Source organism: Lissotriton helveticus, chromosome 9, assembly GCF_964261635.1.
Source record: "Lissotriton helveticus chromosome 9, aLisHel1.1, whole genome shotgun sequence".
Classification (NCBI taxonomy): domain Eukaryota; kingdom Metazoa; phylum Chordata; class Amphibia; order Caudata; family Salamandridae; genus Lissotriton; species Lissotriton helveticus.
This window is the reverse complement of record NC_136070.1, coordinates 693,934,621-693,955,117: the sequence shown is the minus strand read 5'-3', so window position 1 is coordinate 693,955,117 and position 20,497 is coordinate 693,934,621. Positions and strand designations below refer to the sequence as shown.

The following is a 20,497-nucleotide window of genomic DNA, read 5'->3' as shown; positions in this document are numbered from 1 at the left end:
GCTCAACTCGCACAGGGCTCAGGCTGGTGAGGTTACAATGTAACTAATTCACACTGAGTGCTCACACCGCGCATAACTGTTTACTTGCGTCAGACTATTAAGTACCGTAATTTGCCAACACTGTCATCACCAACCTGTCTGCCACCAAAGTGACAGTGCCTCAGCAGACACTGCAACCGGCTGCATGTCCAGCAGCACTGAGGCCATTATCAAATGCAGCATTAGCATGGTCCTCGACTAGAGAGGCCTGGACCACGGTCGGAGCTTCTTCAGGGGAAAGTCATTGGTGCAGCGGGGTGGCCTATCACAGTCCGAGTCGTTGCGGCTACAAGGCGCAGGAGCAGGCTCGTTGGCAGCAGCTGCTGCAAAAGTAAGTGTCTCATTACTTATCCTAGTTGCTTATGCTGCTGCAACTGTTTTCGGTGCAGTTAGTCACAGAGTTGGGGCATGGCTGAAATTCCTCATTTTTGTGCGGCTGAGCAATAACTAATTTTTGCTCGAGTGAGGCTGAGCTGCAGCAAAGACAGCACAATGGCGTCCGCTATGGGGATGTCCATGGCTGACACTGCCAGGATGGTGTCCTCTCTGCCAAAGTCTCCCTTCTCTGGACCTCCCCTCCCTCCGCACTCTCCTGCTTTGCATGCTTCTTGAGGTGGCCTTATTATGCACAGCACAAGGGAGGCCACGAGCTGCAAGGCATGTTTCCCACAATCGCTAGTGCGCCTTGAAGACCGAGTTGGCAGCTGCAGCCAGGGAACGAGGCCTCCAAAACCAGGAAACAAACCCAGGGGCAAGAGGCTCCAGAACTCCCAGGCGTGCCACATTGTATTGAAAACATCAGCAGACAAAGACAGTGATAGGGGACCCAATATAATCTCGGGAAGGGAAGAGTCCGGGAGCCCTTAACACAGAGCACCTGTGAAGGTCAGGCCTTGCAGGGAGCTAGGACAAATCATCCACAAGGGAGGGACGCCCTGAACTATGGAAGCATAGACTGTCAACTCTTGGAAATGAGAGTTAGTGAGAGAGACTGTGCCTAATTAAAAAAATAACAAGCACAGGGGCCCAAAGATTTTCTCAGGGGCCTGCTGCAGGGGCAGCCGAATGCTGGTGTGGCTAGACTTGTGGATTAGAGTTAGTAAGAGAGACTGTGCCTAATTAAAAAAATAACAAGCACAGGGGCCCAAAGATTTTCTCAGGGCCCCGCTGCAGGAACAGCCGAATGCTGGAGTTGCTAGACTTGTGGATAACTAATGTCTGTTTTTCCACCCCACCCTCCAACACTGCTTGTCTCTTTATCTCCCTCTCATAGGTGCATTTTCGTTTATGCTTTCTCCTTTTGTTACAGTTTTCCTATCCCTTCTTCTTTTTTCACCTTCATCTCGTACTCCATCTGAATAATGAAAAATGTGCCCCATTCCTCTAAAAAAAAAAAAAAAAAAGAGAGCAGGACACCATATTTACAATCTAAGGCTATCAAGTGTGTTTATACAAAGTGGTCCACTGAGGCATATCAAGACTACAGCTCCCAGAATGCACTGGGTGGTTAAATCACCATAGCTGCCATGGTTTCAGATTGCTATGTGTGACAGTTTCATTATTTCATTTTAATTCTGAGTCAGCCCTCCCAGGAGTTTACACCAGTTTTAAGATCTTCTTAGAGTTTCTCTATGCCTAAATGGGTCTAATTTATGATATTTATCTGTTTACATCGTCTTCATTGTTTGATTTTTGCTTGTAAGAAAGTGTCACTCATACATGTTGAAACGTCACTCATAATTAAACTGTAATTATGAAAATGTCACATTTAGCAATCTGAAACCTTGGCAGCTATGCTGCGTGTACTTACACGCTGTGTTTTAAAACTTGCTTTACTCTTTTGTTAGTAAAGTGCGGTGCGGGGAAGACTGTGGGCTTTTGTTGAAGTATTCGTGTTAATCACAGCCCCTTCACGAGCTGTGATTAACATGAATACTTCAACAAAAGCCCACAGTTTAGAACCTATTTTTGCCAAAGTCTTCCCTGTCATGTATGATCGGTGAAGTATCCTGAGCTGTATGAGCCTAAATTTAAGCGTGATTGCCGCCTCTCGAGGAGACATAAGAGCCTCCTGCCAGTCATCATCACTTATCGGGCCCAGGTCCTCTTGCCACTGCTCCCGGAGCATTGGAAATGTGTCTGGTAGGTTATTACACAGCTTCTTATATACAGAAAAGCCCTTTTCTAAAACTCCTTGTTAACAATAAATCTCGCCGAGGCGAACAGCACTTTGCACGCTGCCACGCGAGACCTACAAACCTTGGGCCAGAACCCATGTTCCACTGAAACTTACAAGGCAAGATAAAATCATGTGCATCATAGAGCACCCCATACTGCCAAACCTCACAATCAGATCAAGACCTAGATGACCCAAACACGCACACAGTATTCACACAACACAGAGCCAACCTCATACACATCCCATTAACAACCACAACCCTCATACTACAGAAGACACACTCCAACTCATGTTCACCAAGCTTGCTGTGAAGTATTCCACGCACCAAACAGTGTAGACCTGATCACTTATCATAAGTTTGATGCCTTTTCTTTACAAAAATATGTTTCACTCCCACACTTTCACACTTCTTTGATAATCTTCCCTCATTTTACAGCGTTGATCGTGTGGACTGTGCACATAAGAAGAGAGGACCCTTGTTCTCATCCATAAATCCTCCTGGTAGTGCCTCCTATACAAGCAAGTAACACTTACCTCTATGGCACTGCTTGCAATGCGTTTCCCATTCTCTGCAATCAGATTGAAACCTTCCATCTCATCTACACACCTTCTAGCCAGAACAAAGACTTCACTGATGATACCTCAGATCTCCAAGCCTTCTTGTCCATTGAACTCACTTGGTGTTATTTTAACATTTCCATTGAAACACTCAACGTTGTACAGCTTGTCAAACAACCAACACAATCCTAAGGCCACATCCTCAAACTTATCTTCTCAATATCAACAACAATCCAATGCATACCACACATATCCTTGACTGGACCAACTACTTTGCCATCCCTATCTCTCTGCTCAGCATCCTACCAACAAACCATGGTACAACACAAATGAGAAGATCAAACTTTCAAATCCTTCTACAACTTCTCTATAGTCAACTCAATGCATGAACTCATCTCTCACCTTAACAACTCCACGTCCAAAGCCAACACCCTCCAGAACAACGCAAACTTTTTTTGAGAAACTATGAATATCCATGCATATGTAAGCCAAAGCCTTCAGATCCATGATACACTAAAGGCCCTGCTGACAAACTATCCATCCTCAGACAGGGATGAAAACGGATGAATCACAGAAGTACTGTTGAATTCAGGATACTGAAGTCCCTCCACACAACATACAGACAGCTCATCACATCAGCCAAAGCAAAGTAGCATACTAACACGAACAATGAAGCCACCTACCGAATCAGAAATTTTTTAAAGACAATCATGCGCTGCATCAAACCCCTGCTGGACCCACCTATTCCTCACTCCACAGAAAAGTGCAATACCATCAACTTATTTTCCAGTGGAATAAAAACATAAGAACCAAAAGCACCAAGCCTGCTTTATCATTTACACCCACCCCTTTCCATAGAATCCTGCAATGGTCGACCTTTAAAGGCCTCTCTTTTGCAGATCTTGCCGACAAAATTAATTCTGTAAAAGCCACTACTTATAAAGATGATGTCTTACACTCACCCTTCATCAAAGCACTCACTGGGGGCGGTCTCCCTCCCCTACTCACCATGACCTCACCAACTACCGGCCCATCTCTTAACTGCCATTCATCAGCAAGATCTTAGAAAAAGCACTCTATGTTCAACTCAAAGACTGCATTTGATCTAATAATTGCCTACACAACTATTAATCTGGCTTTGAACATGCAGCAGTACAGAGACCGCTAGCTTACACATCACAGACGATGCCCTCCTGACCACAGATTAAGATGACCCCCTGCCTCCGAATACGGATGGACCCCTCATTGCCTTCGACTCAGTCAACCATTCCACCCTGGAATCCTGAAAGGGATTCATCTGCAATGTCCTCAATAATTCTCTGCCTACCTTTTAACACAACACTGGTTTGCTCACATGAGCACCTCCATGCCCCAAAAGATCCCCATCACCTGAGAAGTCTCCTATGGGTTCATACTGCCCCTGTCATCTTCTACCTCTACTTGGAGCTGCTTGGTGCTCTACTCACAGATAACAGGATCAAGATTCACCAATATGCTGATGATGCACAACTATTTTTGATAGCCTTATCTTCATCAGAGATCCAATGCCTCACACACTGCCTGCACATGATCCAGACCTGGATGCCCAGTGCCTACCTGATGCTAAATCCAAGAACGCCAACATTCCTGTTATTTGCCAAGAACAACAAACATGAAACAGTACACACCTGTCTTACTGACATGAACCTTGATGGTTTTGAACCCAAACTTCCACGGAACAATAAGTCACCTGGATTCAAACCGGACACCAACCTCACACTCAAGGAACACATTGCCAAAAGACAAAGATGGCCTGGTACCAGCTTTCTCATCTAAAGAAAGTAAAACAGTTTTTCCAGAAAGTGACTTCAGTGCTGCTGGTCAAGCCCTCATACTTGCGAGTCTGGATGGTGATGACAACCTGCCCCATGACTCCCTAGACTACACACTGGCACCCCTCAGGGGCACAATAAACGCCACAGCCCATCTCATTCAGGGCCTGAAGAAATATGATTATGTTGCTCCTATGGTGAAGGGATTTCATTGTCTTCCTTTGCAAGACCGCACCATCTTCAAAACCAGCTGAATGTTCTGTTATGTTGATTTGTATAGCACACTCATCACCTGAGAGTATCCAGGTGCTTGAGCAGGCGTGTAGGTGCCTGCCCCCTCGGTGTTTAATCAAAAAGCCAGGTCTTCAGCTTCTTGCTTAGCTCAAGTGAGGAGGAGGCTTTGATGTGTGGAGGGAGGTTGTTCCATGTTTTGGGTGTGATGTAGGAGAAAGCGCTACCTCCTGCTCTGCTTTTGTGGATGTGAGGAGTGTGTGCGAGTGAGAGTGAAGCAGAACGCAGGTGTCTGGTAGACTGGTGAAAGTGTATACAACTGTTTAGGTTTTCTGGTCCTCCGTAGTGTAGGAATTTATATGCATGCCTGAGAAGTTTGAATTGGCTGTGCTTGTGACTGGGGAGCCAGTGAAGCTTCTTGATGTGCGGTATGATGTGGGTGTGGCATAGGAGGTAGAGTAAGAGTTGTTCAGTGGCATTCTAATAATCTGGAGTCTGTGTAGGAGTTGTTTGGAGATTCCAGCAAATAGAGTGTTGCTGTAGTCCAGCCTGCTGGTGATGAGTGCCTGCGTGATTGTCCATTTGGTGTTCTGTGGCAAACATTTTGAAGATCTTTCACAGCATGTGTAGGATGTTAAAGCAGGAGGTGCTCACTGCATTAATTTGAGTTAGTCGTCTAGATTGATCCCTACATTTCTTGCGTGGTCTGTGGATGTTGGTCCTAGCTCTGACAGCTACCGGGTGGTGTCCAATGTGCAGGGCTTGTTGCCAAAGACCAGTACTTCCATCTTGTCGGATTTGCTCTTCACGCAGTAGGTTCACATCCAGTCTGCTACCATGACCATGCAGTTGTTGAAGTTGGTTCTGGTGTTGGTTGTCCTGTCCGTCAGGGAGAGGATGAGTTGGGTTTCATCGGCGTAGGAGATGACTGTCATGTCTAGTGATCTAACGATGTTGGCGCGTGGTGTCAAGTATATGCTGAGGAGGGTGCGGCTGAAGGATGATCGCTGTGGGACTGCACATATCAAGTTCTTGATCTCTGGTGTGAAGGGTGGTAGTCTGACTCTTGATTCTTCCTGTGAGGAAAGAGCAGACCCATTTGAGGGCAGATCCTTGTAGGCCAGTCTGGTGCAGTCTACTGATGAGGGTGTTGATTGAGACAATTTTGAATGCTATGGAGAGGTCGAGTAGGATGAGGGCCACTGATTCTTCTCGGACCAAGATGGTTCAAATGTCATTGGTGGCCGCAATGAGTGCTGTTTCAATGCTGTGGTTCTTTCTGAATCCCGATTGGGTGTTGTCTAGACGATGGTGCAGCTAGAGGTGGGTTGTGAGTTGCTTGTTGATGGCATTATCAATCATTTTGGCTGGATAGGTCAGCAGGGAGATGGGTCTGAAGTTGCTCAGTTGATTTGGGCTGGCTGTAAGCTTCTTGAGTAGGGCATTGATTTCAATTCATACGGGAAACTGGAGGACGTGATGGAGGTGTTGATGATGTGGGTCAGGGAGATGCTCATTGGTGATGTTCCCGGGTTGTAGATGTGGTGGGTGCAAAGGTCCGTTGGAGCCCCTGAGCGGATAGTTGGCATGATTTCTGTGTCATTTCTGGTGAGGATTGTCCATTCAGTCAGGTCTCTTGGTTGGCGAAGAGTTCTCTGGGATCAGATTGGTGTGTGAAGTTGCTGTAGAGGTTTGCAATTTTGTTGTGGAAGAAGTTGAATAGGTTGTTGCAGAGTTGTTGGGAGGTAGTCATGCTGTTGATGGCGGATTAGGGCGATGTGAAGTCCTTGACTAATCGAGAACTTCTCCTTGAGGCTGTTGGAGCGTCGATGCAGTACACTAGCGCTTTTTTCTTGGTGTCTCTTATTTGCTGGTGATAGTGTCTGAGTGTGGCTTTGCAGGTGGCTCGGTCAGCGATGTTGTGACTGGCTTGCTCTTTCCTTTCTAGTTGTTTACAGCGTGGCTTGGTGTCTAAGAAGTATTTTTTGTACCAGCTTGTTTAATCTACTTTGCTTGTTGAGTTTAATGGGTGCGAGGGAGTCTGTGCAGTTCTTGATGTCCTTGCCAAGGTTGTTTGTGGGTCTGAGTTGATCCATGCTAAGGGCAGAGCCAGTCTGCTTCTGCCCCAGCTACAGCTTGGAATTCCGATACCAGCATTAGTATGTAGGCTCTGGAGTTGATGGTCACCAGATTGACAAATTTGGTGATAAGGTTAGTAAAGGTGGCTCACAGTCCGAGTGGTCAGTAGGCAATGGTTCCATTCAGGGTGAAGTTTTCGAAGATTTGCAGCTTAAAGTGCAGGTGTTCCATGAAGGGGTTGACTTTTTTTGTGAATGTGGTACATTTGTTGGATTCCTTGAATATGATACTGAGTCCTCCTCCTGGCTTGTGAGGGCGGTCCTGTCAAGGGATCTTATAGCCCGCTGGGATAGCCAGGGTGATGACGGGAGCCGATATGAAGTAGAGCTAGGTCTCAGTGATGAAGAGGATGTCTGGTGCGGCACGGCTCAACAGGTCCCGTATTTCGGTCGCGTCTTTGCTCAGCATTCGTGTTTTAAGAAGCATGCATGCGAGTGGTTTTTGAAGCGCAAGTTTGCTATAGCGCATGGTGTTGGGTGGGGTGAAGGCGTTGATGGTGTTTGCATGGGGTGTGTGGGTGACTGGCTGCAGGAGAACCAGTAGTGCGAGCTGGTAAAAGCTCGCCCCATGATGATGACAGCAGCTGAAGGAATGCCGTCTGGGGTTGATTGACATAAGGAGAGCTGAGGAATATTGCTGAGCAGTGATCGCAACTGTGGGTTTCTGGCGCTGACCGCCGTCTAGGTGCAGACAGGCTTGCCTTTGGCATGTGTGCTTCATGCGGTTCGCCATTATCTAGGTGCTGGGAGGGGGAAATAGTGTGAGAGAGTGATGGGCGGGGCTGGTCTTCGCAGGAAGAAAAACCAGGAAAGCAGTAGGAGCAGGTATGGAGCGGGGAGAGGTGGAAGGAGGGAAATGCGTGGAAGGGGTGCTGCAGGGAGTACAACAGAGGCCTGAGCGGGGGGAAGGGCGCACAAGCTCAACAGTCACAAAAATGGTGAAAACAGTAGAGGCTCAGAGAGTGAAAAAAGCGGATGCAATGCACTAGCAGAAAAGAGTCTCAAAAGCAAGAGTGAAAGGTGTAAAAAGAGGCTTGAGAAGTGTAAAGAGGCTTGAGAAGTGAGAAGAGACACACAAGAGATGGAAGGAGCAGAACAGAGAAGAGGAGATGAAGCGAGGGGCGATATTGAAGCCTCAGGTGGAAGAAACCGGGTCCTAAAGGGCCTAGACTGGTGGGAGAACCATTCACAGGTGGGGGGCTGGGCCTAGGATCTGCACAATGGGGTCGGTCGTGCAGCAGCCACCATTAAGTAGTTTCTGAGGTGTGGGGAGATTGTGGGGTGGTAGTGGGCGGAGCTGGTCTTTTCTGTAGGATTAGGAAGGAAAGCAGCAGGAGCAGAGGGAGAAGGGAAATACGTGGGAGGCGGGCAGCTGGGAGTGCAACAGAGGCCTGAGCAGGGGAAAGGGCGCACAAGCTGAACAGGCAAAAGAGTGGTGAAAAGAGCAGAGGCTCAGAGGGTGAAAAAGAGAGGAAGCGAGGCAATAGTTGAAAAGAGGCTTAAAAGCAAGGCACAAAAGTGGGGGAAAGAGCAGAGAGTGACAAAGACAGATGCAAGGCAGTAGTAGAAAAGAGGCGCAAGAGAGAAAGATGTGAGAAAGAGGCTTGAGAAGTGTGAATCTGAGAAGAGACTTGGAGGAGAAAGCAGACACACAAGAAATAGAAGGAGCAGAACAGAGAAGAGAAGATGAAGTGAGGCTGGAGCCTCAGGTGGATGAAGCCGGGTCCGAAAGGGCCTAGACCTGTGGGAGGACCAGGGGGATAAGCCTAGGCATCTGCTCAATGGGGTCGTGCAGCAGCCAATTTTAAGTAGGTTCTGAGGGACGAGGGGAGCATGTGGTGGAGATGGGCGGTGCAGGAAAGCAGCAGGTAAGCAGCGAGGTGAGGTAGGAAATGCGCTGGAAGGGGGCAGCGGGGAATGCAACAAATGGCTGAGCGGGAAAAAGGGGTGCACAAGCTGAACAGGCGCAAAAGTGGTGAAAATATCAAAGGGTGAAAAGGAGCAGAAGCAAGGCAATCTTCCCAAAGGCACAAAAGTGGTGAAAATATCTCAGAAGATGAAAAAGAGCAGATGTAAGCTGGTAGTAGAAAAGAGGATTAAAAGCAAGAGGGAAAGGCGTGAAAAGAAGCTTATGAAGCAAGAAGAGACTTGAAGGAGAAAGCAGACACAGGATAGATAGAAGAGCAGAAAAGAGAGAAAAAGAGCTGAAGTGAGGGGCGAGGCGGGAGCATCAGGCCGAAGAAGCCAGATCCAATAGGGCCTAGACTGGTCAGAGGACCAGTGACAAGTACGAGGGTGAGGAGCCATCACGACCACCACCCCTGCTTATCTTACCGACAAGTTCCCCATCTCTAGTGGTTCTCTGAAATGCAACCAACTCTGCTCCAATTTAGAAATGAGTTGAAGATGACCACTTCAAAAATACACTACATCTCAATGCACTAACTATCCACAAACCAGCTATTTTTCCTATCAATCTGCCTTTAGCCATGTCGTTGACTCTGTAGAGCGACCTGCTGCCTTTTGGCTATGTTCGCCCAATAGAAAGAATACATAAATGCATACATACATTTGGTCTCCAATGCCACTTCCGGGCAAGTAACTGTAATTGGTTTGGACAATGCATTACCAGAACTGCCAAAGCAAACCAGCAATGTTAAAAAAGGTGTGTGTGTGGGGGGGGGTGTACCACATGCACATAAAGTGCATGCACATAAAGCTAGCATGGTTATCACCAATGCTAGCTTTGAGGGAGAACCAGTCAAATTCTAATTCAGATGGGCCTAATTTCAAGCCAGAACTGTTGCTGCCAACCCTTTTTAACTCAGCTCTACTCTGTTCCGGTGCAAAGAATGAAACATATGCTGCGAAGCCACCATACATGCACAATAAGCACACATTCTCCTCAGCAAGACTGCAGAGGCGATCTAGAACTCATTTCCCATTCCAGTATTGCTAAAAAGGCTCAGTACACAGACAATTAGTAATTAATGTTGTACCAGTTAGGCCTTGGATGAGAGTAGTTGCATATCAAATTAAACAACTCGTACCTTACTGCAGACCCAAAAGCTCCTCAGAAAAAAAATGAACAGCCTGATGCTGCACAATTTTCAAGTGAGATTTCAAAGTGGATTTGACATTCTCAAGCCCTTTAACTACGTTATGCAAAGTAAGATAATGTTGATCCCGGTGTGTTATGTAGGAATGTCATATGTGGCCGTTCGTGTGTCTATTTAAGCAATGGACCATTCATGTAGCCGACAATACAAACTGATTTTTTTAGCACTTATTCCGAATGTATTACTAGCAAATTGAACCAGTTTTATCAACTTTAAAAAAATATCCCGAACTGAAAAGAGACATCATCATCGCATGGAGCCACACACTTATCTCTGCGCCTTTTGCCTCCATGCAGGTAAAAAAAAAAAATGTACCACATACACGTCAATACAATATCTCAGCTATGTCCATCATTTTCACCATGTACCGTTCACCATCAACCATAAAGCCTTGCTTTTTTCTTTTTGTAGTTTTATATTGCGCGAACTCGGCTCGAAGTTATTGGAGCGCTAAAGAGCACCAGTAACATTACACAAGGACACATTTATGTTTGTCTGTCAAGGGTAGATTGGGTGAGTTGCCCACAACCACAGGATGTTGAGCTAACGCCGCAACTTGAACCTGGTTCCCCAGTTCGTCGGCAGCTCTGGTCGTTACAACACATCCTCTTGTTCTTCACCACGACATGGTCCTCATTTGTCCTTCAACATACCCCTCTTTAATACCCATAAGACTTTATTCAGACGCTAATGAGTGACCTGGTGAAGGACATATACTATCACGTGCACTGGTAGCATGCCCCTAAGCGACTCATGCATCTCTAACTGCAGCCCAATACACCGCACATGTGCGTCCTTGCACCTTACGAAACTTAAACAAGCCCAACACTTTAGCACTATCATACAAGCCAACAACTAGGGTGACCAACCGTCCTTAAATTTCACTGACAGCCCGTAATTTTACCTGCTGTTGGGTGACCAATTGTTGGGCTAATCATGTGCCTTTCTATCACCAACCGTTCCTCCAATCGTAGCTATGGAGAACAAACAAAGCGAGCTAGGATTAGCTTGAAAGCCATCAGCCAATCCTAGAGCTTGTTAGTACACTGCAGGAGTGTTCTTATTGGCCTGATGCGTCAGTGGGAGCCAATTAGAACAGCTACGGTACTACCGGACATGCAGAGCACGTTTTGAGCCTTTAGTTTTTGCATTTTTGAATCACCTGTCTGCCGTGGACTAACCGTTGCTGCTTTCTTTGCCTCATAAAGCGTGATGTGCGTTTATTTTCAGTGTATATTCACTAAGCCTCGCTCTTTCCGGTTACCACAGACTGAGGCATAGTCTTCTGAAGGGGAATCAATCACGGTGTTTGTGAAATCTACACAAGGAAACCCATGTGTTTGAGATGAATCTCCGTGCGGCATTCAAGGTTGTGTCCAGTAGTGAAAAACTTGTTTTGGGGCTGTCTGACTAGAGAATTTTTCCTGAAAACTTTATTTTATCTTCAGTGAACGCCACCGATTACCACTCATTTTCACTACTCCACCGCCTAGCCGCATGTTGTCAATGAGAAGTCCCAGGTGCAGATCACTTCATAAATACACATCCCTTCTACAGAGATTAAACTGCCCCTCGTGGTATACATATTTAAAAGAAGATGTACATTTGGATCAAAATGAATAAAAGACACAGGTCCACTCTGCAGCTGAAATGGACTCATCCCTTGCCACAATGTTAATATTAACTCGGACATGCTTCCTGGCTCACGTACACTTATTAGATATACGTGCATGTATTCCCTGGAGAGATTCCCATGGGAGAGATGAGACGTTCGTCAACTGTCTTTACAAGACCTTCGTTAATGGGTTGCTCTCAATTATGTAACCTGTAAAGCAGTAATATGTCTGATTACGACAACACCATTTTATAGGCTGTCCTTAAAAGGTCTAATCCCTAAAGAACGAGAACCAGCCCCCTTCAACATTTTTAGTAAATTCCTCCTATTCACATGTCTTATTATTTAAATGCTAAGAGGCTGATAACACAGAGGTTTTATCCAATCTGTTTTAGCACTGAGTATGGAAACAAGCATTTGCAATGCAATCGGTCTCGCATTTGGGACCTTATAAGTATTTAGTGATGCAGCATATTATCGCACAGTAGTGCAATGTAGATCTCTGTGGCTGTAAAGGTATCACTGTGTAAGCGCTCTGACAAAGAATCAGATGCAGCCCCCTCTTAAATTTTATACCATGAGGTAGTTTAATATAAAGTAAACTTGCACACCCATGGGGAGAGTAAATGAAGGGGAGAGTAAATGAAGTGCAGAGGAGCTATTGCCTATATTAAGAAGAGCCAGCTTTAAAGGGGCACTTTTTGAATGTCAAAAAGTAAAGAAAACTGCAGCTGACATCATCAAACAAGAAGCTTTATGCATGCCTGTTGTTGTTGATCTTAAGCAGGGCTGTACTAACTAAGAGGTTTAACATGACTTCAGTGGAGTTCGGCCTGTGGTGAAATCCAGCAGCCCAAATTAAATACTTGAACAGATTGTGTGTAGGCCACCGTGCTTGTGTGCCCCAGTACCGATCTGCATGCTTTTACTGAAAGTTTGCAGAAAGCCTTGTAAGCTCTGATTACAATGGTCTCTGTAATTCTTCGTATGCACATCTCCCCCGCCCATACCCTCCCAAATTAAAGCAAAGTTTGGATTTAGTGAAGCTGACAATCAACTAGGAGCGATATCTGATGGCAGCTGCACCCTGATGGCAATTTAATGAAGCGTTTCGGCTGGTTAATATGTAGGGAAAAGCTATATATATATCACTGTGTAAACGCTTTGTCATGATCACAAATGTCACGCTATGTCACATTTTCATAATTTATTCCTGGCAACAACTTGATGAGTTTGACATATAAATGACAACACCTTAAGAGTGCATAGCTTTTGAAAGCAATCACTCCATTTATTTCTTAGTTGTAATTTAAGGCATTGTAGATGGTACAGCTGTTCCCTATTCCAACAAGCATCTCTTCCCATTCCACAGCAGGTTATGTAAGCAATTTTTGTGTAAACAGAGGCTCAAGAATTGCCTCAAACAGTCAACAATCAACTACATAACAGCAATAAGTGGATTATAAAATTAACAGAGCACCCGGTTGCCTTGAGGTTAGCTACAATCTCTCTAAATCTACATACATGGATACACACACTTATCAATGCACTGTATAATAGACAAAATGTAAAATATATAAAAAACCAAATAGGTAAATATATACCTACAATTGGATAATTTTCTAATGCGCCCCTCCAAGTTCCCTCTTCAGTCCAATGCATTCAAAAGGAAGTCGATGCAGAGCGCGTGCCTCCGTGTCAGTACACCTTTAAAAGGGGTGTACATGGCTGTTCGTCAATGAAAATGTCAGCGCTCTCAAGGCTTCTGATCTTTTAGTCCTGTACTTCTATTTCTGGCCTATTCTGATTTTTATGTGCGCACACACACCCTTTAAGTGGGCATGGTCTTGCCGGTGTTCAGCACCAGCAGTTCTAAAAAGCAGGTGATGAGACTGGTCCCTTCACTGTCTTTCATGTGAATTTCAAGGAAAGTTGTTCTTTTATAGTGTTATCATTTCAAAACAGGAGCATTTTCAATATGCTATATTACAAAGCCATGGATATTGCTTATTCATCTTGTGCAACTAAAACCCATTGACAAAGCCAATAGTACTGGCTTGTTGTAAGGGTAGTGTTACTTGCTGAATTGTATACCTGGATGTAATGACAGAAGTTCCAAATTGCCAGTCGGATGGTAACCTGAGAAGCTAAGCATAGATTTTCAGCTTAGGTGCTTTTAAGCCGGACCCTTAATTACGTTGGTCACGCCACTTTGCGAGACCCCACAGTTTTTCCATCCCGCTTAAAGCCCTGTGTGTGTGTGTGTGTGTGTAAATATATATTTTGCTATGTTATCTATGTAAATGCGTGCCTATGGCAGGATCGCCACCCTGAGCCCCCTGCCCTCCTCCCACTGTCTCCTCTGAGCATGCAGCCGGCCTTCTCCTGCGCTGCTTGGAAGAGGCAGATACATTATTTCCAACGTTAGATGTGCCTGTAAAAATTCTGGAAACATGAGCAGAACTTTCAACAGGACTTTGGTTTGCAGTAGGACTTGACCTTTGTTCTAAAAACCGAGATGTACTTAACATGAAGAAAAGCTTTGGGACAGTACTCTGAAATCTGCGACAGTCCAGGGAAATCCGGTACGTCTGGTCACCCTACCACAAACAATGTCCATACCACCACCACGTCCCTCTTCAAGCGTGCCCTTCCTTACCACTCATACTGAAGCCCTTTGTAATAGCAAATGTAATTTAAAAAATACGAACTTGCACTTGGTTTCATCGCTACCTGGTTAAATTTATAAAGCACCTTGTGCCTAAGTGAAGCATCAGGTCGCTTTAAAATGTAGGTCTGGTGCGATAGGGATAAGTACAAGGAAAGCAGGGAGCTCACCAGGTAAGAATCAAATGGATGTTTGTGTAAGGAGACTTTCAGCAGCTTTCTTCATTAATATGCCTCATTACGAAATAATATAAACGCGGATAAACATCCAGAGAGGATGTGTCCCTGTAAAGGTAACTGGTGCCTGTGTAAAGCACTCCAAAATACAACTGCCCAGAATCATAGAATGTTGTTGGGTCTATGCAGAGACTCGATTACGAGGATGTGACGTAATGGCCAGAGCCGCCAACTTTGGCGATGGGGAACCAGGTTCAAGTTTCGGCATCGGCCCAACATTCTGCTATTCTGGGAAAATCCCTTCATCTATCTGTGCCTACCATAAACCAATGCGTTCTCATGTAAAGCAGTCCATTACCTTCTGTTGAGTTACCGCTATGAAAACAATAAGGGTTAACAGATCTTTTCTCGCTCCCCAGCTTGGTATCGACTGTGGCGGATATCACCCCCTGGCAGTGTCCCCACGACCCCGAAGAATCTCGAACCACAGACCATTGGCTCATGGGGTTATATGTAAAACACCTTTTTTGAAAGTATAAATCAAAATAGCCAATTAGCCTATGCTTGGACCATCGGGTAACTAACAACACAGTACCTTTTGTGAATAATTGTAGAAGTTATTTATACAATAAACATGCCCTTCGACTATTGACTCACTTTTGGCCAGTAGAGACCTCCAAGATCCTGCTGTACCTCTGTCCGCCCTAGTACTTCCGGGTCGTATCGTGGCCAATCCCATGGCAGAAAATGTTCTTGCAGTGGGCACAACTCGAAATGTAGACGATGACCTAGGATTGGAGAATTTTTGGCACCTCAACCAATCTTAATGCGCTGTGTGAAATTCCGTGGTGCTTATTAGCTGTGTCGTCCAAGCGTGCCTCTGAGGTGCAGAGACAGTATCTGTCTGACCCGTCTTACTAAATAGCTGACAGGTGGGCTTCTGAGTGGATGTGTTCCCAGTTTGAAGTTAGCCTCTGTTTCTGCCAGAAGCCTAGCCGTAGGTTGACCGTAAAATCTTAATCGGCTGGCATAATTTTCGCAGTCAGCTTATTAAACGAGTGGTGTGAAAACCAAACACCCTCCTGTCCAGATCACTTCCTGTTTTTCCTCGTGGAGTGGGAGACTTTTGGCGCATGCGCCAGATGTAAGGCAGTGCGCGCATGTTAGTGCGCAATACTTTAAAAACAAGCATTTGCAATGCAGTAGAACTCGCATTTACGTGAGTCCTATTGCATTTGAAACGGGGGTGCGGGCGGGCTAAAAGGCATGAATGGGAGGGGGCAGAGAAATCACAGACTGCGGGAGGGAGTGTGGGTGGGGGGGACACAGGAAAGAAAATAGTGTTTTGAGTAAAGGGGCCAGTAGCCCTGAAGGATACAAATGACTGACATGGCTGTCATGGGGCCCGATTAACAAATTTAAAAACAATCGGAAGGCAGCATTTATAACCTAAGCCAATGAAGATGGTCCGGAGAGAAATTGCACATGCCCAGGATCAGACAATGTTTGCAGAACCCGGGCAGGTTTCATAAATACAGGAGACAGTATTCATTTAAGAATATTTTAAGATATTGGCACAATTAAGGTGAAAACTTTAAATGTCCCTGTAGGCAAGTCCGCCTCTGACTCCTTATTCCACGTTTGTTTAAGTTAGTTTAAACATTTCAGTTTTACAAATGCTGTGCTTCTCCTATGCCTCAGTCTCCGGTGACCAGACCAGCCTAAAAACGGCTGACTCTCCGGTCCCAGTAATATGTTTAAGCCTAACTATGTTGCGTGATAGTAGCATGCACAAGTTGTGTCATCGCATCCAAACATAACTCCACATACTGAGTGCCACAATTTCATCTTACCTGCAACCAAGCTTCCAGTCAAAAGTATCCAAAGTAAGTAGTTTGTTGCTTCATCATAATGTGACATGTGTTTTATGTAATTCTTTTACACTCTTCTTGCTTTGTCACACTCTAAGACTCCCAAACTGAATAGGCGAGCCATCTAACAATTTTCTGTTACTTTCTTTAAATGTGCAGCAGTGTTTACCAAGTCAGGTTGCCTTTACCGCGCTTTTCTCACTCTGTTTATATTAAGAGCACATCATAATTGCTTTTGGGTTACCAGCCAACCCTTTAGTTTAAATTTGCAATTCTAAGCCCCAATGTGGCCATTGTTTTCTTCACTAATGGAGATTTTCTTAATGTGCTTATACCTTTTTGTGTATTTTTTTTTTTTTACATTTTAGGTCATAGCTGCAGAGGGGACTCTGGTGTACCATGCTGTGAAGCATCACATCTCCTACCGCTCCCTGGATTGTGGCATCAAGCTAAGCAAAGTAATGTATCCTGACTCATCCATAGCGATGGAAGCATCTTGTGGCCGCACAAAGGCCTCGAGCATCACTCTGAATGTGCCTGCACCTCTATCGTTGCAGCGAGCACAAGAAGACTTAAAAGATGGATATTTTTCCATTTGCAGTGACGCCTCAAACAAAGGTAACATTAAACTCTATCCACTTTAGTTGCTGCACTTTAATTTCACCTCCGGTGTGGCCTACACTCTGCTGGATTTCTATGAGGATGCAGCAAAGACTGCTACAGCTATTGCACAGCAGATCACAACAAAATTAAATAACCATGGTTTGAAAATGGAGCATGTCGCGGCATACTGTGGGGACAACGAGAGTGTTGACTATGGACGACATCATTCTGTTCCAGCATTTGAAGGGAGCAAATGGAGACCTTCTGCCTGCAAACTGTTCTGCCCATATCCTGCATAACTGTGCTAAACAAGCTATTAATGGACTTTCAATGGATGTAGAATCCTTTGTTCTAAAAGTCTACAGCCATTTCTCTTTTACAAAGCGGACAGCGGAGTTGAAAGGATTTTTCACTTTTGTGGTCCTAGAGTGGTAGCCTTTGTTTCGGCATGTCCCAACACGGTGGCTCACATTGTTCCCAGTCACTGCGCAACTGTTGAAGTGCTGGGCAGCACTAAAATCCTATTTCCTTTCCCTTGGGCCAGAAAAAACACCCAGAGCAATATGGCATTTTCTAGGACTTGAAAGTGGGGAGGCCGCCATGTCACTTATTTTGACTTGTACTTATGTTTGTTGTGTATTTACTCACATACTATTGCACAACTTAATTTGTAGTGGCAGTAATTATTGTCCTGAATTTTGACCCTCCGTCCTGAATTTTTGTTCTGAATTTTGACCCTTTGTCCTGAATTTTTACCCTCCCCGCCCTGAATTCACACCCATGCCAGTTGGTCACCCTACCAGCAATGCAGCGTTGGGAAAGCAGAAAGAGGGAGATTAAAAATTAATATGGGGGGGGGGGGGGTTATTTTCTCCTTTGACTTGAATTGAAGTAAGGACAATTTCAGGAAAGATACATCTAAATTAAAGCATTTTGGCTTGAAAAATTAAAATATCCTGCTTGAATCATGTCATTTGGCATGCATCCATCACGCCCTCCCGTGTGACCTAAACCCTCGTCTGAACCAAAACACCGTTTTTATTAAGCTGATTTAGGAAGCCCACTGATTTTTTTAAAAACATTTTTTGGTCTTAAAAAGACAAGATACCTTGCGTGAGAGAACCACCTTTTTTAGTAAGATGATTACCTTTTTCATACTTACTCTATTAAGTCAGTCTAATATCAGTCGTCCATCGTCGATCTTTAACCCCATCCGCGCTCATGACGCATAACGTCCAATCCCACGGCTGAACATAATTCGTGAGTTGTCTTGGAGTGGCAAGTGCTGTTCAGGTGTAAAATGATTTAGGATTGGAGTACCAGAAATACTTCAGCCAATCCAAAGGCGCCTCACATGATTCCGAAATGTTGATTAGTTTTGAAATTTTCACACGCCTGTTTCTGCCCCGTCTTCCTACATGCTATGTGGGGCTTTTGTTTCAGGCGGTCTGGTTTTAGTTGAAGTTTTATCTGAGGTGTGAGTCTGTTCGGTACCGGCTGGCGACAACTTGGGTTCGGTTGCGCAATCCTTTGTAGGGTGCTGGTCGTTCTGAATGGGAGGGAAGCAGAAGAGTAGCCACAAAAATAACCCCACTACGTGGAATTGTTCTTCAAAGTAAATTTTCCTTGTGCCTGCCTTTCCTTCTCTATTAGCTTTTTCCTTTTCTTTGCGCTTTTCGCATTTCTTCCGTACCCGAACTGGGCGTGCGCTTTCAGGTCTTATTGTCTTGAAATCCTCACTTTAAAAGCCGCTAGGCTTTCGTTGGTGTCTCTCTCATCCTGACTGGAGCCTATTACCAAAATGACAATGCAAAGGAGGGCTACAAAATCACTTTGGTTATCACTTTACAAATGCTTTAGATAAGTTATGATTTTGGTGTGGTTTTGGGACTTTATTCAATCTGTATGATTGTGGGTAATTGCAGTAATAACAATTTAAATAGCACTCATTTATTTTTTATTTAATTTCTTCTGTAGTGTTACTTATCCCAGTGTAGAATGTTAGAGTTTCACATCACACACATACAGTTCTACAGAGACAACGAACCCTTAAAGTGTGTAAATGAATGTGCAGGAAATGTTATAAGACAATGATACAAGGTATGCGAGTCACATGTCATCCATACTAGTTGACACATGTTAGTGCAAACACACAATCATTATTTTAAACAACACAATGCTCGGTGTTGCATATAATAATAATACTTGGATACTACTAAAAGGACCCCCCTCCTTTTATTCTCAGCCTTAGAATAGTGAATCTTTGAGAAAAAATAGGGTTTTGAATCTATGTCTTGTAGTTTACAAGCAACCCTTTGATGCTATTTCATTGCTCAAGGTGCTATAATAATGACAGTGTAAGCAACCAATGGATGTCTGTAACAAAAACAGTAACCCACTGAGCTAGCAACATAAAATACAAATCTCTGTGATCTGCCTGGTACACTTTGTGCTTTGCAGCAGGCACATTGTTATTATTATCACCTGAAAAGTGGGGGCACAGAAAGATCTCTGATGTTACCTTAACTTTGTTATATTTTAAAATGCAGCCTATTTGTGATAAATTAGGTAAACCAGAGCATATTTACTGTCACCTTGTTCCTTGTAAATTTCTTTGCAGTTCATGATCTCTGCTTTTCATGACTCAGCCTCTCTGCACCCACTTTCCGCTGCTACACATATGTGATAAAAAAGAAAATGGTGGCTCAGTGGTTTTAAATATTTGTCCAGGAGCACATCATTTGAAACCAGTTAGTGGGTCGAGACTATTAAAATTTGGTTGAGTAGATTATTTAAGTCACCAGACCTGCAGGTCTAGTAACATTTTTATGATTGTGTGAGGCCTGAACTGGAATAAAAACAATATACCCAATATGCATGTGTTACGTGAAAACCATAACCAAATGCAATTGTAGTTTCTCACGACAATGCTTTACTGTTCAAATCTGGATTTCTTCTCCAACCCCCTTCTCTTTCTTTCATATCTTCTCTCCTCTCACTCTGACCTCTTTCTCCAACTCTGCATTAGTTATCATTATGAATCAATCACATGTTTCACTGCTCTTCTCTCCTGTGCCCCATCACTGCTTTAGTTCTTGACTTTCTTTTGCGACAAAGTGCTATTCTCCTTCGGTTCATATTCTGCCCATTGCTCAATATCCATACACAACTTTCCTAGGCAGCAATATTCATCAGTATTACATTGATTTATATGACATCATGTGGGAGATGACCCAAGCTCAATACAATTGACGAACAACTGTTTAAAACATGGTGATTATTCTTTTATTGATATTTGTTTTAAAAAATTCAATCATCAAACACATGCCTATACATCAATAGTAATGCATTTACCATGGGTAACGGACGGCGGACGGTGAGCACTTTATCAATGTTTTTGATAAAGTGCTCACCGCACGTTACCCATGGTAAATGCATTACTATTGATGTATAGGCATGTGTTTGTTTTTTGCTTTTTGATGATTGAAT

The 20,497-nt window shown here is 44.3% G+C and overlaps 1 protein-coding gene across 1 annotated transcript in view; it reads right to left on the bottom strand.

The window, feature by feature from the left end:
• Positions 1–11,094, bottom strand: part of MRPL11 (mitochondrial ribosomal protein L11) — an 821,503-nt gene extending 810,409 nt beyond the window's left edge. The window contains exon 1 of the mRNA XM_078660798.1: positions 10,980–11,094. Within this exon, the coding sequence (XP_078516924.1) occupies positions 10,980–11,013 (34 nt within the window). The 5' untranslated portion in view covers positions 11,014–11,094. The remainder of the gene's footprint in view (positions 1–10,979) is intronic.
• Between the last annotated feature and the right edge of the window lie 9,403 nt (positions 11,095–20,497).